Source organism: Biomphalaria glabrata, chromosome 8, assembly GCF_947242115.1.
Source record: "Biomphalaria glabrata chromosome 8, xgBioGlab47.1, whole genome shotgun sequence".
Classification (NCBI taxonomy): domain Eukaryota; kingdom Metazoa; phylum Mollusca; class Gastropoda; family Planorbidae; genus Biomphalaria; species Biomphalaria glabrata.
Window position 1 is genome coordinate 29,916,873 of NC_074718.1, and position 20,301 is coordinate 29,937,173.

At 30.6% G+C, this 20,301-nt stretch overlaps 1 protein-coding gene across 1 annotated transcript; it reads right to left on the reverse strand.

Annotated features, from left to right (window-relative positions):
- Nucleotides 1-487: 487 nt before the first annotated feature.
- LOC106066436 (WD repeat-containing protein 19-like) lies at nucleotides 488-20,270 on the reverse strand. Its single transcript, XM_013225453.2, has 35 exons — nucleotides 20,047-20,270; nucleotides 18,159-18,250; nucleotides 16,789-16,854; nucleotides 16,344-16,469; nucleotides 16,025-16,123; nucleotides 15,141-15,354; nucleotides 14,746-14,858; nucleotides 14,405-14,486; nucleotides 13,986-14,077; nucleotides 13,239-13,479; nucleotides 12,296-12,413; nucleotides 11,709-11,818; nucleotides 10,981-11,106; nucleotides 10,716-10,865; nucleotides 10,525-10,605; nucleotides 9,695-9,761; nucleotides 9,408-9,580; nucleotides 9,264-9,301; nucleotides 9,004-9,101; nucleotides 7,661-7,722; nucleotides 7,422-7,532; nucleotides 6,471-6,709; nucleotides 6,155-6,230; nucleotides 5,730-5,812; nucleotides 5,321-5,461; nucleotides 4,780-4,869; nucleotides 4,532-4,656; nucleotides 4,308-4,417; nucleotides 3,661-3,804; nucleotides 3,262-3,358; nucleotides 2,958-3,082; nucleotides 2,765-2,846; nucleotides 2,390-2,664; nucleotides 2,040-2,116; nucleotides 488-1,222 (listed from the first exon to the last, which is right to left on the reverse strand). Exons 1-35 carry the CDS (start codon nucleotides 20,062-20,064, stop codon nucleotides 1,096-1,098), a joined length of 4,068 nt encoding a protein of 1,355 aa, XP_013080907.2. The 5' UTR covers nucleotides 20,065-20,270; the 3' UTR covers nucleotides 488-1,095.
- Nucleotides 20,271-20,301: the final 31 nt, after the last annotated feature.

A 20,301-nucleotide genomic window follows, 5' to 3' on the forward strand; every position in this document is an offset into this window, starting at 1 on the left:
CAATTTAAAATTGTTCTTTTTTTAAATATATTTTATGAAACTAAAAGACCCGACAAGTCAAATGTTCAATTTTAAAATGAGTTTCTATGTTTGTGTTTCAAAGGCAAGACTTTTTTGAACATATTTAAGTTCTTTTGAACCAAATGTTCAGTGAACGAGAACAAATATTTGTTAAAAGTGTGAACAAGTGGACTTTCATTTTTAAAGCAACACTAGATGTTTAAATGAATATTATTGTTGAGAAACCTTTTGGACAAATATTTAACTAGCTACATTTTAAAGATTACAATTTATATCATTTATGTGTAAAGTCCTTTTTTTTTTAAAAGCAATTAAATAAATGTTCCTATAAAAGTATGAATATTAGTTATTAGCCACAATTTACATTTTGATCAATGTTCCAAGGATTTTTTCAAGTGAAATATTTTTTTTGTATTGCTTAACAATTCTGGAAATGTGAATAAATAAATGAAAATAAAAACTTACAAAATTTTCATACATTTTTTAATTGATTGCTGAAATATTGCTATAAAAATCATAGAAATGCTAAAACAAAAAATGTCAAACAAATGAACTCATATTAAAGAAAAATAATTTATACCTTGTATCACAGCTAGTGGCAAGCTTGAAAAATAACAAGCCTGACATAAAAAAAAAAGATAAAAAATTATGATTATTGTCGCCTGCATTTGGACTTGTACATCTCTCAAACAAAACAAAATTACAATAGAAACATATTTGTCTTTTGTAAACAAAATTGATTCTGGATATTAATGTATAATTCACTTTGATTGTACAATTTATGTACAATAAATTACATAAAATTCTAGTTTTGTATTCTACTTATGAAGCTCCCTTTAAACAAGTTAAAAATTGTGCAACCACACTGGACATTTAGTATCTTTGAACTAACAAATCAAAATAGAATGGACAGATCCACACACCACTGTTCACAATGAATGGTCAAATTTGTATTTCCATTTATTGATTTAGTTGCTTTGAGAGATTCATTCTCAGTAATTATTGTGAAACATCATCAGACAGATTAAAAAGTTTTATATGGATGCTAAAAAAAAAATACAGCATCAATGACATTCAAGCATCATCTTTTGAGATTCCAGTCTCTGGGTAGATATAATGTTGTGGGTCTATGATTTTCTGTACACTTGCCAAGCTGACTTTCTCACTACACATTGGACAGATCTCTTCAGTCTCCAACATTCTGGAAATGCAATGATTCCATTATTTGTTATTACAAAACATGTTGTTTTTAAAGGAAATTAATATTAATAAGAATAAAGAATGACCATGCAAAATCACTCCAATAAAAAATTATTAAAAAGTTTTGAGATTTAGGAAATTATCAATAAAAGCTTCAAAGAACAATTTTGTAAAAAAAAAAGTGTAAAACAACTCTATGAGATACTATCCTGCTAGTGGTAACTATTTCAATAATAGTACTATTGTGCATCAAAAAATAAGTCCAAGACAGCAAGTATTCATTTTACATAAAATATGTCAAATTGATAAGAAATGGGTAATTTTGAGCAATAAGGTTACAGTACTAAAAGGTAAGGTTAATTTTCTCTCTACTGAGCTTGTGTGTCAAATGTTTTTCTTTATTTTTCTGCTTTTAATAGCCTACAAGTCAATATAATGAAAACGCTTTTCCAATTCAGGTCAAATCAAATAATCTTATTTACATGTAGTTGTATAAAAACTATGATACTCTTATTTTAGAGAAAATAATTGAACATATTTTTTAAGCCAAAATCTATTGGACATAGATCTAATATTTTTAATGTGCTGGTTGATTTGCATGTGTATGCTTGTGCTACACTCTTATCCTGCAACACTGCCAACCCAAAACTGTATCAGCTCTTGCCATTCATTTGTAACAGCTGTGTGGAGAGGTTTGTGAGTGACAATGTCCTAACTATTGCCCATATCCAGGCTCTCATTTTGTCCTCCAAGAGATGATCATAGTCATTTTATAACTGAAGGAAGCCAATGACTTAGATGAAGAAAAAAAGACTTACTTTATGAACTCTGAATGTATGGCTGGGAAGTCACATTTTGGACAAGCTGTGAAATCATCTCTCAGAACATGACGACCCTTGGGAGCAGAAGACATGAATGGTTTGAATTCATAATTGATTTTTGTTTCCACTTTTTTTATGTTACCTTTTTATGATTTTCAATTTCAAATAAACATTTTTTAATTTCATCAATTAAACAATGCTTAAGAATTTCATTACTTGTAGTTTTTTTTTACTGCTAATGTTGATTAAGTGGATGGTTATCTGTCTTAGCTGTATTGTATTTTAAGAAAATTTCATCAGCAAATCAAATCTACATATACAACAGAAAAAAAAAGAGGTCAACTTACTGTCACAACACAATATGGAATGTTATTTTTACAGTCAGAACAGAGTAGTTCAGTCTCAGGGATTTGGAAACCACAGAACGGGCAAGGGGTTAAAGGTTCTTCTTCTTCTGTTTTGTCTGGCTTACGAACTATCATCTCAATCTTTCTCTTGTACTTTAAGTCAATGTCGTTCCTGTACTCTGGTCTCATTAACATGGCTGCATAGCTGAAGGATGAATTCTTTAAACCCGCTCTGTGGCATTCAATGACAGTTGATGTCAGAATGGGGACAACATCTGTGAATAGTTAGAAAAATACAAAGTCAAAATGAGAAATCTCAGGTTACTTTTGAATGTAGATAAATAGAAAAATTATCATATCAAGACTGCAGCTTACGAGAAGGAAACTTGCTGATATTGTTGGCCACACGTATCAACATCCTGGCGCCTTTCATATGGTCACCACGTTTTACATGAATCTACAAGAGCAGAAATTTAAACATTTTAGTAAAAGAGTTCTCACCTTTTGGGTCATAGCAAAAAGAAGAAAAATTGTTTAAAAAAAAAATCTAAGTTGATATTTTGCAGACCTTGACTAGTATATAGCTGTGTAATATCATCAAGTTAACTGCCATCTCTGATGGGATTTTAATTTTGTTCTCTTTCAGCTCCTGATACATACTGAACAAGACATCATGAGCATTTCTGTAATTGCCTTTCAAAGAAGAACAATTTCAAATCACAACACTTTCCAATAACATCTAAGTAATAATACGCATAATACACCAAACTGTTTCTAAGTTTAACAGATCTCTATATTGAAAGGAACATGACAAAAGTTGTTCATCGATTCATTTCAATGTAAATTTATGAAACAGTTCATTGTAGTTTTACCTGCATTTTGTTCTTCTCTGGCAATTATTATTGCTGTTCTAGCAGCTTCACCATACTTCTTCAATGCCATGTACAAACGGAAGAGATATTTAGCATCCTGTTAGTGATCAATAGTAATTGGTTAAGACAGAAAATTCTTCCATGTAGTAAAGGTTTCATTCATGCTTGGTCCAGAATGAGTGATAATATTTTTACTTTTTAGCCAGTCATTTTATTTTGGCATCACTAAACATGCACACAAATATTTCCCCTTTATTTGCTTGGTAGGCAGAATATAATAAAATAGATGAAATGCAAATATTACATTTCCTAAAAAAAAATATAATACTAAAATCAAGGCAAATGAAGTTTTAATTACACCAATTATAATTTCATATATAATTTATAGAAATAGAATACCTTAGGAGTTCCATCTAAGTCACCCATAAGAAAATCCACCAACTGTTTAGTCAGCATATCATCATTGGCTCTCCCAACAGTCTCTGTGGCTAGTTCAATGGCTTGGCCATCATCAGGGTTACATTTAAGAAAATGTTTCATTGCCTGAATACAATGAATAGAATATACTAATTACAATAGATCTTAAGAAAAATATTTAACAAACAAAAAATCAAGTTGAAATGCTTTTATTTTCAATTATTGATAATTCAAAAATCTTTTTAAGGAATTTATTTGAATAGTCAAATTTTAAAATCAGTATTCTTAATGAGTCTTTCTTATTGTTTACTTTCTTCAAGCCATTTTGTATAACAGGAAATTTTTTTTTTAAATAAGCTATCTAAGGTGTTTCAAAATTGTTTTGGGTATTTTGACTTAAAAGTATCTTGTCTGAATAGCACCTAACTAAAATGCTTTATACCACAAATTTAAAATTAACATCTTCTTTCCTATAAGCTTGTAACTTTCAGTCTTGACTAGCCTGGCTGGTTGACTAAATAAACAGATAGTGTGGCACTTTTTGTTTGCTCTATGTAATGTTTAGTTTGATACTTTATTATACACTGCATATTCACTAAGGCCAAAACAACTACACCAGCTATGCTCACCTTGTTGTACTGGCCACTCAATAGATAAAACTTGCCAGCTAGGAAGTAGTTTTTCTCTGCTTCAAAGTACACAGCAATGCTGTGATAGTCTTCAGTGGTGGCATCAGAGCCTAGGTCATACAAAAATGCCATTTGAAATTCACTTTTAAAATTCTTTCTACACCAAAAAACTTGATGAGTAAACTATCTTTTTCTATATCAACTAATCATAAGGAGTAGCCAACCTATAATATCAGCATATATTTCCATTTGCCGATGTTGTTGAGCAAGCTGAAATGCTTCATCATTACAGTGAGACATGACAAGGAACTGAATAGCTGAGCCATAATCATTCAGTTTTAGGAAAAATCTGTAATATTTATTTTCAAAACTTATTGAACAGCTAATGTATATGAATTTACATAATTTCTGTGAGTCTAAAAAATTTTTTATACCAAAACTATTCCTCTATATATTTTGAAACTCTACATACTTTGCCACCATTTTGGCTCCTTCTACAGACTGTGTTTCTCTTACAATCTTCACTGCTTCCTCTGGATTCTGAAGGTGGTCTAGATTTATTCTAAATTGAATAACAAAAAATGCAAGACTGTTAACTTGCAATAAGTACTTCTCTTAGAATAAAACCCACAAATTCGATTTACAATTGAGTTTTAGAAGATATGACTTGCGAGAGCTTTTCATTTGATAACATTTTTACAGGAGTATGGAGACTTTTTAGTAACAACTTTTATAGAGTTAAGATTAGTATGAGAAAAAAAGGTAGTTCATAAACCAATATCATGCTTCCAATATCTGCTAGCTTGAGATAAGTAGCCACACTACCTCCACACATTTAAACCTAACTCTAATCCTAACAACTAAGTGCATACATTTTATTTAAGCCAAAACAAGAAAAGGTATGCCAAATAAATGAGAGCAGTGTTTCAGAAAACAAAGACATCATTCTCTCCCATAAGTCTTCTTCTTGTATGTTCCATCTTATTTCTCACAGTAAATGTTTGAGCTTATACCTGATAACATTATCCCATTCCTTGGCCAACTTGTAAGCTTCAGCAGCCTCTTTGTATCTACCATCAGCTTCTTTGGCTTTAGCATACTGTGCATGGATCTTTGGTGAGGTTATTTTCAATAGCAGTTCACCCACTTTAGCCCTAGCCACAGAGACACATTTATTAACATGTTATTCAAAGATAATATACAGTTTCCTTCATTATTTGCAAACACTGACAAAAAAAAGTTACCTTTATATCAGAAGTAAACAAGTTATAGATAATTTTTATCTATTGTGATGTAATCATAAAGGAAAAGTTTTTTTTAGTATGAATTCTAAGAAACTTTTGTTCAGATTTAAGACTGTTATCAGAAGAGAACAGTGTTATTCTTTAATTTTCTAGTTGATTCAGTATTATGTTCGCTCACCAATTCTTGCCTCGGATGTAAACAGAAGCAGCCTTGTCATAATATTGCCCTTGTTCATACAGCTGAGCTGCCTCACCCCATTGCTGCAGAATATGCATTCAAAAATTAGGGCTCCAATGAATCAAATAGCAAAATATATGAGTAAATTGTCTTCATATAATACAATTTAATATGATTGTTGAAAGTATGCAAACTATTTTATAATCCCCATATTATAAATTATTACATACTCTTAACCTTTTTAAGCTTTTCTTAAGTAAACCCATTATAGAACATGTACTCTACTATATGAAGACAATATTTTCTCCATAGTCACATATCCTTCCATAACAATATATTTGTTGGTAAGACAAATGAGTTCTAATGAATATGAAGTAAATAAAACTCAGGACAAAAATAATTCATAAGATATTAACCAAGGATACCTTCATATTCTCCAATATTCCTGCACATTCTTTCTTTAAAATTTTACTGGGCATTTTCATTGCCATTGTGACACCTCTGAAATCAAACAAATAAATGTACTCATTCAAAACTGTTTCAATAAAAATAAACACATTCTTATGGTAAGTCAACAAAGACTGCACATTTTTAAATACCCTCTGCTCCAAAATGCTTCCTATGACAGAGTTCTTTGTTACTAACCAATACAAAAAATTATGTTACAATTTAAGTTTGACTGCTTTGCTTATTGCCCAAATAAAACTAGCTATCAAGTTAAAAAAATGTTCCAAGCCTGACCTGCGTATGTCACCAACTCTAATGGACATCCTGGCTATGCCAGCAGCACAGATCTCATCATTTTCTCTTTCAGACTCCAGTTTAGTGATTCCCTTCTCATAATGACTCAATGCATTCATGTAGTCCCCAGTGAACTCCAACTGCTGAGCGTACTGCCTGGATATGTAAGGGATCTGTTCAGGTGCCAGAGCTTTGGCCAATTGTAAGGCACTGTCCCAGTGAAGTAGATCACGTCGCATCTGAGAAAATGTTGCATACAAGACTTTATCCTATTTTTGTAATTGTGGACAGTAATGCTTTTAAAACTCAAAAAAAATTATTCAAGTGTATTTAAACTTAAGCTTTAGGGTGAAATGTTGCATAAAAGACTTTATACTATTTTTGTTGACAGCAATGTTTTTTAAAACTCAAAGAAAATTATTCGAACGTATTCAAAATCAAGCTTTAGGGTTATCAATTGTTACGACGTTTATACCAAGTCACTCCATCTGTCTGTCTGGTAAAAATCTGGTGCACATTATTTATCCCGCTTCTCGGATCAAGTTCAACTTTACACAATTTTCATTGTTGATGACAACACATGAATAAATAAAAAAATTAATTAATGAGATAATCAAATAATTATAATTGAATTATTTTGTTTTAGAAAGAAATGTACTAAACTAAGGAAGCTAAGCCTTTGTAGAGAATTAGGCCGACTGCTAAAAATTTTAAACTAACAATAAACTATAAAAAAAACTATTTTATAAGCACTTGAATATTTCTAATCGAAACAATTTATTATTGCTTGTCTTAATCTATTAAAAATTAATGACATGATTGATTAAAAAAAACTGATGCAATTACAATCAATAGAAGCAAGTTTTTTTATATTTTTTTTTAGATTAAACTTGTTTGTACAACTTTAGAACCCATTGAAAGAAACTATCAAGTAAATGTTATTTCACTGACCTCTAAAGCAGCCAATGGATATTGGGATGCTAGAAATAGATCCTGTGCAGAATTAAACTCTCCCAAAAACATGGCAATGTATCCACACAGTAGATTTTTATCTTCAGTTGGCTGATACAAGAAAAATAATTTTAAAAATATTTAAAAAAAAAAAAAAAACAGAAAATACAAACCAATAAATAATTTATTAGAAACATATGTATACATTTTCAAAACACAAACAAATTAAAACTACTCACCTTAATTTTCTGTAGAGAGGAGACCATGCTAGCATCTCCAATGTGTCTATAGACACGTAGAGCTAGAGTACATAGAAGATTGTTAATAGCCAGTGAAAAATGTTGATGAATTTATAAAATTTGTATTAATTTATGATGACCTCCCACCCAATGTTTAAGAATTTAATCTCAGAAGATTCTCAGGACTTGTTATAACCTATGTTCAGAGTACAGAGTATTACCCTCTTTGAGGGTGACAAAACTTTAATCCACTACCCCTACAGTCCAACATAACCAACACTCAGTATTGCAGTGCTGAACAACTGAATAAAAGAGCCTATGAAGCACAGCAGCAAAAAAGCTGGCTAGAAGAAGAGTCTTCAAGCACAGCAGCAAAAAAGCTGGCTAGAAGAAGAGTCTTCAAGCACAGCAGCAAAAAATCTGGCTAGAAGAAGAGTCTTCAAGTACAGCAGCAAGAAAAGGAAAAAGAAGCTGAAGAGAATAGCAGCCAGAAAAGGAAAAAACGGAGACTAAACCTAACAATTTTAGCCATATCTGCGAATACTGAAGAATTAGTTTTCCTTGTTGGTATCAAACAAAAAATTAATTAAAAGTAATTGGTTATTTTTAGTATTTATTCATGTCTTGTCTATGCCAATGAATAATTATGCAAAGTTTGAACTTGATCTGAGTAAGTGTGGGTGAAATAACATGTAAACACTTTTTACCAGATGGACAGAGTGAGTTGTTAAAAGAGGCTGAAGAGTACAGTAGCAAGAAAAGGAAAAAGAGGCTGACAAAAGAGTGGCTGAGTGGCATAATCTGCTTAGCTACTTATTGAGAATCCTGAATTCAAATCCCAACTCCAGCTGATTTGTGTTTGCAGAGCACCTAAGAGCAACACTAAAACCTTCTCCCAGATACCCCTCCACCCATATGCTCCTAAAAGAGATTGGATGAGAGTGCACTGAGCTTGCTATTGCATGGAAGATGGGCTTGACAAAAGCAATTATGAAAAAAAAAAATGAATGCATAAGACTCACAATGAGTGAGTCCCTAATAACCGCAGGTGATAGGGTAGTTTTAGTGCCCTGTGATCAAATAAACTAAAGGAAAGGTGAAGCCGAATGAAGATGAGATATTTTCAAAGGTTTTCAATGTAAGTCTTTTAATAACACTTTTTTTTTAAAAGTTAAATGTCTTACAGAAGAAACATAAGGGCAGATAAAAGATGTATTTCATTTATTGACACTAATGGCTATTTGTTTCATCTCATTTTTTTTTTTAATAATCGAACTATTAATCTGTTTTGATAAGTTTTTTCCCAGTATAGACCTAAATTAATTTAAGTAGAGGCAACTAACCAAACTCTAGATCCATGCTTTGCATCGCTGCTCTGCCCACTTCTTTCCACATGTTTTCTGTGTTCAGGATGGAGCAATAAACCCAGGCATCTTTGAAGCTTTAAAAAAATAAAAACACAGATGATTTTGTTTCTTTCACTTGATATTATTAAAACAAAGTCAAAAGTAAATAAAAGTGTATAGGCATTAGTTGTTTAAATATTTTTAGTAAATACTACTAAATATATTTCCTAAAGATCAGACCAGATAAAAATATATACCGTTTCAGTTGAACACACTGCTGAGCTGCCATCTTCAACTAAAAAAAGAAAAAAGTATGTAATAATTATTTTTCTGTATAAACATTCAATTAAAAACTGTAAGGGCTACACTTTTTGATCATAGAAAAAAATGCTTATCCTTACATCACTGGGAGAAAGTTGTGTTGGAATTTCGTTGAATACATGAGCATGAGTTGCCAAAAGAAGTGTTGCCAGCTTGCCACTAGGAGTTTGCAGAGTGACTTCCCCATTGTACAGCAGAACTGGGATTTGACCATAAGGCAATTTGGTGGCACCAACATATAAAACTTGGCTGCCTAATAACACAAAATAATTATCTTATAAAATAAATTACACTTTAAAAAATGTATTCAATCCTATTTACAATGACAGCAATAAATTGGTCAAACCAAAACAATTTCAATGTTTACCTTTAAATGAGTCTGGTGAGTAGACATATGTGTACATTCTATCATTATCATAGGAAATAAAAACACCCTATGAAATGAAAAAACATCAATGTGATAAATCTTTTTACATATATGTTACTGAGATGAAATCAATAAAAATAACAGAAAAAAAAAATCTAAAACAATTGCCAAAGTAGGAAAGTAAATTATAAAATCTCTATTCAATCTTTAGGTCCACCTAATATATGTTATAAATGCACAGAGAGCAGAATAAACAAGAAATGGACCAGTTCTCAAGAAAAAAAATGCCTATTACAAACTGTCCCTACTTGATTAATATATAATATTTTGTCTGAGAGAAGCTAAAAATAGGGACAAGTGAGATTTGCCCTAGTGGAGCATGACCAGGGAATGCCAACCATGTCCGCCAAAGCAGCATACTCTAAGAATAAGACATTGTCCCAAAACAAAACTATATGGAGAGCTGCCAGACCAGGAAACCACTTTGCAGTTCTTTGCAAATATAGGACTACTGATTTGAGCCCTCCAACGTATAATATGATGATGAAGAAGAAAATGCTAAGTATGAGACTGCTACATTACAATTAAGTTACTTTTATAGTCAAATCGGCTCAATGATAATATTTATAAGGAAATCACTTAAAAGACCAATATTTATGTTGAACTGAGAACTTCTTTTAACTATATGCCTGCTTGTTGAAGAATGTGTACAAATATGCATACATTTGACTTAGAAATTTAATTTAAATTGGAAAAGAAGACAAGAAAGCTTCACTAAACAATAAACTTGACTTTGACAAAGTTCTGCAGTCCAATCACAAAAAATGTACCTTATCTGGAGGCCAATTTTCCCATAATACACCATGAACTGTTGATGAGAATTCTGGAATTTTGGTTACTGTATCATCAGCCTGAAAAAAATATATTTACTTTTTATGAAAGTGTTATATAAAGAACACAATGTTTTATCAAGAGTATGTGTTACTAACATGACCTTCAACAGAATAATTCTCAAACTTACAGCAACATAAATATACCCATCACTGCTTTCGTCAATGAAAGCCAGATGTGCTCCAAAAGAATCTGGGAAAATTTTTCTGATCCCTGTCACATGTCGATGCTCGGCTATGAACTGAAAGTCTTCAATAAAAAAATAATGAATCCCTCCTATCTGTAAATAAATAATATGTATATTTATGAAACTCAAACTGGCATTAAACAGAATTTTAGTACTGTTTATTAAAATAAAAAAACAATAACTAATGCTACTATAAAGACATACTTACATTAGTACTGTAGATAAGGAACTCTGGCGTCATGACATGGCTAGTTATTTTACAGTTCTTTTGGTCAGAGTCAGGAAACAGTCTGGAGTCTCTTTCATCGCTGCCTCTGGTTCCTTCTCCTTCCACCTTGCCAAAACACAATAATAAGATTTTCATTACAAGAATTATGGGGAAAAACACACACTCTGAATCCCCTGTGATTAAAATATTTATTATTTAAAAAAAAAAACAATTTATTTAAAGAGGTCAAAAAGTATAATTCATCATTATCCTAAAAAGTCTAGAGTTGTTTTTTTTAAAGGCAGATTTTTTTTTAAAATCTCAACAAATTTATTAAGCTTAGGGACAAGTGTTAAAATCAAAAGCCCTCACATATGCAATTTTCCTTTGATTAAATTTTTTTTACAATGACTTGATAAAAAAAAAATAAAGAAATTTAAGCTATAACAAACTAGGTCATGATCTGTATATGAGTGACTTTTGACTTAAGTTTCAAAACTTTCCTTTAGTAATAATGGTCATTATGTCCCAACCCAAATCTCAAGCAGGATGGCAAGAAATTAGAGCAAACAGGTTTGAACCTGAGACAATCATGAAGACAATCTGAAGTGCATACCATGTGACCAGGCAAAGACTGGGCTCCACAGATTTCATTGTGTACATAGAAAAGAGAATTATGTTCATCTTCACTTATCCCCCTTGATTTGAAATATCCAAAGAAGACTTACTACATGAAGCTGGACCTTTCCTTCAAATCCAACAGCAGCATAGTCAGCATTCAGATGAATTGTTTGGACTGTGCCTAAGTATTCTTTACTATCTTGTAATAATTGAGGACCTGATGAAACATTATGTATATATATGTCTATAAGAAAATAATTTCACATGTCTACACATTCTATGTAATCTTTAGAGATGAGTGGCACAGATATGTCTCTTATTTCTTGACAATTTATTTTTGTGTTAGACACTCAGTTAAGTTTAGTATTTCATGACAGTACAACAGCAAATTTTTTTAAAATCCAAAGTAGGAATAAAAAAAAAACATCAAATAGGTCTGAATCTAAGGAGGTGGTGAAGCATAGAGTTGGACAGATACTAAATGAGTTGAAGTTGATAATTAGCACCAATTTGTTATGTGAATGGTTATTTCTAACATCTAGAGTTCATTTTGTCAAAGCCCAATTTATAAGAATATGAAAAGGAGACACAAAGCAATACAACTTTAGCTTTCTATTTTAAAATAAAAGAAGTCTGTAATATTAAAAGAAAGAAAAACCCAGCTCCAATGATCTGAAGAAAAGAAACTGCTTACCTCCAGTCTCACCAAAGACATAGAACCAAGCTCTGTTATTCATGCCAACTGCTACATAATAAGGTCCTAGAGCAAGGAATGATGGTTCTACTTCAACTTGAATGGTTTGGGGCTTTTCCTATAATTTATGTTTATTTAACAGAAAAATAACTAAGTTAAGCAAGTGGAAAAAAAATGTTGGCAGACAAATTTTTTCTTTCATGTTATGACCACATAAATATGAATAAATATGACAACAATGTTTCCTAATAAAATTTTACACATTTAGGATTAATAGTAGTACTACATTCTCTTTTTATACTACAGGGTGACTAACAACTTAAATTTTTAAAACAAATTCTCCTAAATATATACAAGAAATTAATGTTTTGACTTTACTCTGCACTTTATTTTAATTCCAAAGAAGTGTGGCTGAGAAGCATACAACACTTGGCTAAAGTTCAAATCCAGAATCAAGCAAAGTTGTGTCTACTGAGCACCCAAAGGCATCATGGAAACCTTCTCCCAATTTAACCCCCCCCCCCCCCCCCCCCCCATCCCTGTTCACCTCGGACCAGATTGCACTGAACACGCTATAGCATGAAAGATGCACTACACAACAAAGGCTATCCAAAAAAAAAAAAAAAAAGATGTTTTTATTTTGTTTAATTATTATTTACAACATTACATTTTTTTTAGAGAAATTATTGTTAGATTTTAACAAGAGTGGCTGCAAAAGTCTGAGGTACTAAATTAATACTACTTTATCCAGATAATCTTCTGAAGCAGTATCAATAAAATTTAAAATTAAAGTTGTGAAGTCTGAAGAGTAAACAAGTTTACATAAATTATAAATTCTCAAAAACCTCCATATTGGAAACTGTTAGCTCTACAGTGTGACATCATGTATATCTATATTACAAGTTGTCTATATTTCTGAGGACATATCAAGATCATTACTTACTTGTGTGACTTGATCTTCAATAGTGACCTCTAGAAGTGATGTCAGATAAGCTATGCGAGTTTGACTGACAGAAGCCAGCATAGGTAACCTGGCCAGATAGATGTGAAGCCCTCCCCTTGGTGTAGAGACTGCCAGCAGTTGACCATCATCACTCCATGCTATCTTGTCCAAACTCTTCTCCTCATCAAGTGTTATGATAGCATACATCTCTTTTAAGTCTGTAAGATCATGGATCTTGATGCTATCAATGAAAAAAGAAACAAAGCTTGGTTTTTAATAAGAAAAGAAAGAGAAGAAATATTACAATCAATAGTTTCTTTCAAATCTATGTTATATTTAGGGAAAGTATACAAGTCCACATCACAGAATAAAACTAAGCTAATTCATATAATTTTTTTTTGGTTAATACAAATCCCCCAAAGTCATCTTATTTTAATAATAAAATGTGCCCACAATTAAAGTAACTTTCTTGATTAATTTATTGAGTGTTAGTTTACCCTAGTTTCAATGACCTCATGTAAGCTTCATCCTCTTTAATTTGAATGTCCATTTATTTAATTATATATACTCTAAATGTAAGATAATAAAAAAGAATCAATATTATTTCTGTACACCATTTGCAATCTGTCAATACAGGAGCAAAATTAGATTTTAAAATTATATTCAAGTAATATGTTTGTCCTTTTAATAGTATAATTCTTAAAATGTTCTATGAAATATAAATCTACCAATTTGTCTCAAACTCACCAGTTATCCCCACAAGAAGCAGCTTTGCCCAGAGCTGTGGATATGGCTATACTTGTCAAACTGTTCTTATGGTTGCGAGCTTGGAAACATTCCTAAACAAATTATAAAGAAAAAATATGTTTAAAATATGAATGAATCAAATTTAGTTTGAGTATCTCATTATGATATGATAGAATAAAATTTAAAACACTAATAACCAGAAACTATAATTAATCCTTAACTGAATACAGTTCTAATGTCAAATTTCAATATTATTATTTGTTGATTTAAGATTCAGCTCATTATCTACCAATGACTTAAATCACCACCTTGTAGCAGTAGAAACTAATTCAATGCTTATGTTACCACTCAATAGCTTTATGATGGAATCAATGCATATGTTAACAGTAAACATATAGATCATATAGATAGTAACTTACTTGCCCTATCTCCTTCAGGTGAGTTGATATTACTACAAAAAAGCCCTGAGAAAATCCTATCAATATGTAGCCATCACCAAACCTACAAAAAAAAAAAAAAAAGGTTATATTTGGATTTCAAGAATTATAATGAGAAATAATTTTCTTAGTGTAAAAAGTGCAGAAAATTGCTTATACATTTTTGTTGGTTTAAACTACTGAAGTAATAAAATTATTTTTTCGTACCAATGTGCTTCCGAAAATAAAATATTAAAAAATGATTTTCTCTAAGGAAGAGAAAAATATAAATTGATATATAAGATTGTTAACTATTTTACTCGTATTCGTACATATAATCTTACCATCGGTATGCTATAATGGATCCATATTTGGGTTGAAAAGCCAGCTCTATAGGATTGTCTGAATCATTCAAGTTATACAGAAACAAAGTCTTTCTACCAACATTTACACTCACCTACACAACAAAAAATTCCATTAGAATGGTAACATTTTTGTAAATTTTAAAACAATATGAATACAGGCTTTGATTCAAACTTTAATATTGTATTGTAAAATGTATGTGTCATTGGTAGGCAGAATAATCTGTTTTTATGACTAATGGCTTAGATTTGGTAGTGGTACATTTTTGTATTGTTCTATATACAAAGAATCTGTAATGAAGCTAAGTTTAAAAAATATATATATATATGAATAGCTAATATAATATGAGAAAAAAAAGTATTCTAAAAACACTTACAGTGTTTTCCCCTGTTGAACTTCTTTCATCTTCCTTCATTTCTGAGAACTCCAAATCATAGGGCTCTCCCCTGAGAGGAGACTGCCTTAGTGTATCCCCATCAGGATTACTAACAGTGATGCTTTTGTCCTCACTGCCCAGTGCTAGATAGCCATTATTGCTCCAGGCGCCGCAAGTTATTTTCTTGGTGTGCTTACCGATAATAATATTCTTTCTGGGTTATATATTAAAAAAAAGTATTTTTCACCTTATTTCTTATTGGAATATAAACCTTGGCATTTTATTTACATTCATTCAATAGTTAAAATGTTTAAAATATCTTTATAATGGAGTAAATTTCAAGTCAGTGCAATTTATGGAACTTGTTGATAAAGGGCCTAATTAAGAATTCTGATCTTTGAAATATTGAAGCATTCTGAACTTTTACTACAAATATTGTAGCTCTATTATTGAGTTGTTATTTGTTAAGGTGAGGGTAAACAATGTTGGTTAACAGTTATACTTCAATTTTTAGGTGACGAAAAAAGCAACTAGAATGTTGTTATTTTGTTATTTATAAGCCTCAGTTTTAATATTTATTACACAAGATTTGTCACTACATTACATAACTGAACTAATTCCTTACAAGTTTTGGTTAATGTGTAATGAAATTTTATACATTTTTGAATGAAAAACTATCATAATAAATCTTTAACTAGAGAAACATTTCTTAACATTCTCAAAATACTCCTAGGCATAATTCACAAGAAATTATTGTTAAATTATTGTATAAAAGAAGAAAAAAAAATAAAGTTTATAGATATAGGGGGTACAATTTAGAAACTCTGACCTAGATAAATTTACTAAAAATAACTCAAAATAACCAATACTTATATACATCATACTTGGATGTTTGTTGATTGTAGATCAGTACATTTCCTTTCACTGTCCCCACAGCAAGAAAAACACCATTCTTTGACCACAGCAAAAAAGTCATGGCATCTCTGGTTGGTGTAAAAATAATACTAATAATCAATACTTAAATTCCACAAAGTGTTTTCAAACAGTATAAATTAATTGCATAAAAATAATTTTCACAAAACATTTTTTCACAAAATAAAAAAATCTCTAAGGCCTATTTTATATTAATAAAAAAAAATATTACACAATACACATGTAAATATTACTGGAGTTACATATGTTTATTCTAATTTTAACAATTACTTGAGGCCACTGTCAAACTGTGTATGTTTTTCAGTGTTGGTGGACCACAGAAATATCATAGGTGAGTTTTCACACACCGCAGCCAAGATATCCCCATCTTGATCCCAGTCCAGACCTGTACATCTCCTGATCAATGAGAAGAAAAAAAAAGTATTTTAAAATTCATTGAACATACAGTATAAAAACTACAAGCTGAATCAGAATAAGCCAGAATATATTTAAAGATATAGAGTTGTGTCACTGTGCAATGTAAGGTAGCTGTCCATAGAGTGCTAAGACTTAGGTATCTATGTTCAATGAGTCAAATGTTATGCATTTCTTCTCATCATACTAAATACTAATTAGACGTGCTCACTAACTAGAGGTATCATAAGTAGAGTCAAATTAAAAAAATTATATTTTTATAAATGAGATATGATTTGATCTTAAACTACTGGTCACTTACCCTGGCAATGTAATATTGCCTCTAAGATCTCCATGTCGATCATATATTTTAACTGTATTATCAGAACTGAAAATCAACATGAAATAGACTTAAAAGAAATGAAAGATATATTGTGTAATAAATAATGAATAAAGATGATATGAAACATAAAATAGCAAGACAAGAGTACAATGGTTAGGGAAAAAAAGGTGAAAACATGTGACAAAGAATAAATAAGATCTGATGTTTAGTCAAACTGGTTGGACTTAAAGAGATCCTAGCTTAGTACCTGTATGGCTAATCAATGTTTTAAACCTAACTTATGAGTGTATCAGAGTTTGTTTATGCTTCATCACATTTTTTTTCACCTTTAATTTTTTTCAACAAAAATAATTTTGTATTCTAGGCTGTATATAAATAAATACACGTAAACAAGCATATGTATATAATATTGTCTAAAACATATTATACACATCAATTTGTAAGATGAATTTTTTTTAAAGTAACATCTGTAAGATGACTAAATGCATTATAAAATATAATTCTGATATAGAATTATATTGATACATGTCTGCTTAAATGAGATTACTTAAAAGTTGTTTTAGTTGTTTTTTTGTTACAAGAAGATAATTATAGATGTAATCAACCATTTAGTTTCAAATTTAATCATTACAAAATTTATCTACTCAGGTATTTTAAAATTCATATTTTTTTGGGGTCACTTATAGAACATTTACTGTTTAAATTAATCAGTATGTTTCTGCATCTATATTCTATTCATTTAAAAATTAATCACTTAAGCATCCCTTTGATCTATATGTAATGTGCACACATACAAAAATAGTTTTAGAATTCCAACATATGTCTACAGATTTGTACTGCTGGGTAAATTTTGCAAAATTAAAACATCAATAAATAGTTCAACTATGTCTAGGATTCATTCCTATAAAGGTGCTAATTTTAAAAATTTGATACTCTTGTTTAAGCATTAATTGTGTTTTATTAGTATAGAGATATTCTTTATACAAGCAAAAGCTGTAAGCTGAAAACAACAAATATCATAATTAGCCAATGTATAATTCAACAACTACAGTATCAGATTTACTGATCTGCTTCCCTCTTCCAAACTATAATTTTGATGTTAATCTGTCCTTACAATGTACTCTTTCATATTAATGTACACTGCTACATTTTATTACCCTTTATTTAGACCATATTCTCATGAAATTTATGTTTAAAAGACCCACACAAATAAATTCACAAAAAACTAACAGCAAGCTTTAATACTTGGCTACACTTTTCATTTGAGATTTGAATATAAATACATATAATATATATATATATATATATAATCAGTAATTTAAAGATCAAATATTATAAATTTGCCTCACCCGGTAGTTGCAAGAAAATTGCCCAGAGTTTTTTGCCAAGCAAATGTGACATGACCAGGCCCATGAGCTCTTTCTGGTATGCTAAAGATTCTCTGTGAGGGGAAAATGTAATTCAAATTATAAGGGAAACTTTAATTGAGAAAGTTGATCTTATCAATGTTATTTAACCAGTTCTACTTTTCTTTCTTAAATCTTAGCTGCACTATTTCCGGGTGTGGAAGCTTTTGATACTTAAAATCAACAGCCTCATGTGTACATATAAACCTCTTTGGCAGTCTGTTGCACCGAGCAACATTGACAGCTAGTTGACCAAGCAACTCATTTGATATTATAACCCTCTCTTCTAAGAAGTTCAGCATCTAGCTTCCAGTGTTGACATATACATTATAATGTCATTACTTTGTGCTTTCTTTCTGCCACTACATGATGATGATACAGTAATCATTGATCTCTAATGTCACCAATGCTTTTTAATTTCATATTTTATAGATCAACTAGCCATATATTACCCACAACCCGCAGGTCTTAATTTGCATATCATTGTCGATATAGTCACTGAGAGTGTTTTGGAAAAAATTAAACTAAATAATAATGTTACAAGAAAACAAATGTGTGAATGTAAAAATAGTATGAATGGAGCTATCAAAATAACTAATCAATCAAAATCCATTTTTTTATATAAACTTTTGCTTGTAGGCCTACATATACTTAGTTCTAGATCTAGAGTCTAGATATTATTATAATAGATGTAGACCTACTATTATAAGAGTGAATTCAAGGGCTCAAGAAGTTTATTTATTATTGTATGTTAGTATATTTAATACCCCCCATACGGAGCCTCATGTAGCCTGTCCAATCATAGTGTGTTTACATATATGTGCACAACACATAAATGCGACTATTAAAATGTATGTCAACACAGCATTTATAGCGAACAAATGTATGTAAAAATGATTTGGAAAAAAAAATTTGAAGGTCAATTTGATTAAAATATTAAAAGAATGGACTTTATTTTGTATGTTTATGTGTTAAAGTATAAAGCCAAGAAGATCTATCATCTTAGAATTAGATCTAGAGTAAGATCTAGGCTTGGATAGATTTTCTTTCTGCGCTTGAATGGAGCCTGCACTCTGCGCATGCATGACTTTCGATCTGTCTTCTCTAATGAAAGAAGCTTGCGATGAATGGGATACAAAGTAAGTCAGGACGTCTAAATTCGCAAAACTTAAAACAATCTGAACAGACAAAGGCATAGCCCTCGACCTAAAATCAGACTTATGTTCTCCCTGGTCATGGCCACATTCTTATATATACATGTGAATCTTGGACGCTGACTGCAGATCTCAAGAAAAGGATTCTAGCAATGGAACTAAGATGCTACAGAAAGATCCTAGGTCTAGAGTCTAGGTGTCACTTACAAAGACTGCATCATGATCATGAATGAAGAAATTAGAAACATGATTTATTAATACAATACAGCAATTGGACCCCATGAATGCATGATTTATGATGACCTGCTAACCACTGTCAAGAAAAATTTACAAACTTAACTCAAACTCTAGTCTCTATATTATAATTATACTATATTGTATATATAGAATCTATATGACTGCATTAGACTAGATATATTATATTATATATTATATACATATAAATCACTAGTGACTACAGTATAAATTAAGTCTAATAAGTGACTAATAATAATTTTATAATATTATTATTATAATAAAATAGATCTACTAACTTCCTTACTTAGTAATAGTTACTAAGACTTAAGACTAAGTTTAAACTATTTACTAAGCTTGAACGTAAAATTAAAAATAAGACAAATACTGCAGTGAAATAGACAAGTATTCAATTCAAATAGTAAATTATAGTAAATACAAACCTTCATGTTTGCTGTCATTTTAATTAGTAAGCAGACCTAGATCTACAACTTTGGTAATTTATAGGTAGACGACTAGATCTTTATTAGATTAAATCTACATATAGATCTAGATTAACTGTAGATCCACAGTCTTGAAGATCTAGATCTAAAGATCCAGATCTCTAGTCTCAGTCTATAAAAATGTATTCAAGCTTAGGAATGCGAACCATTGAATTTGCGCATGCTTCACCGGAAATCTAACGATAACATTAAAGA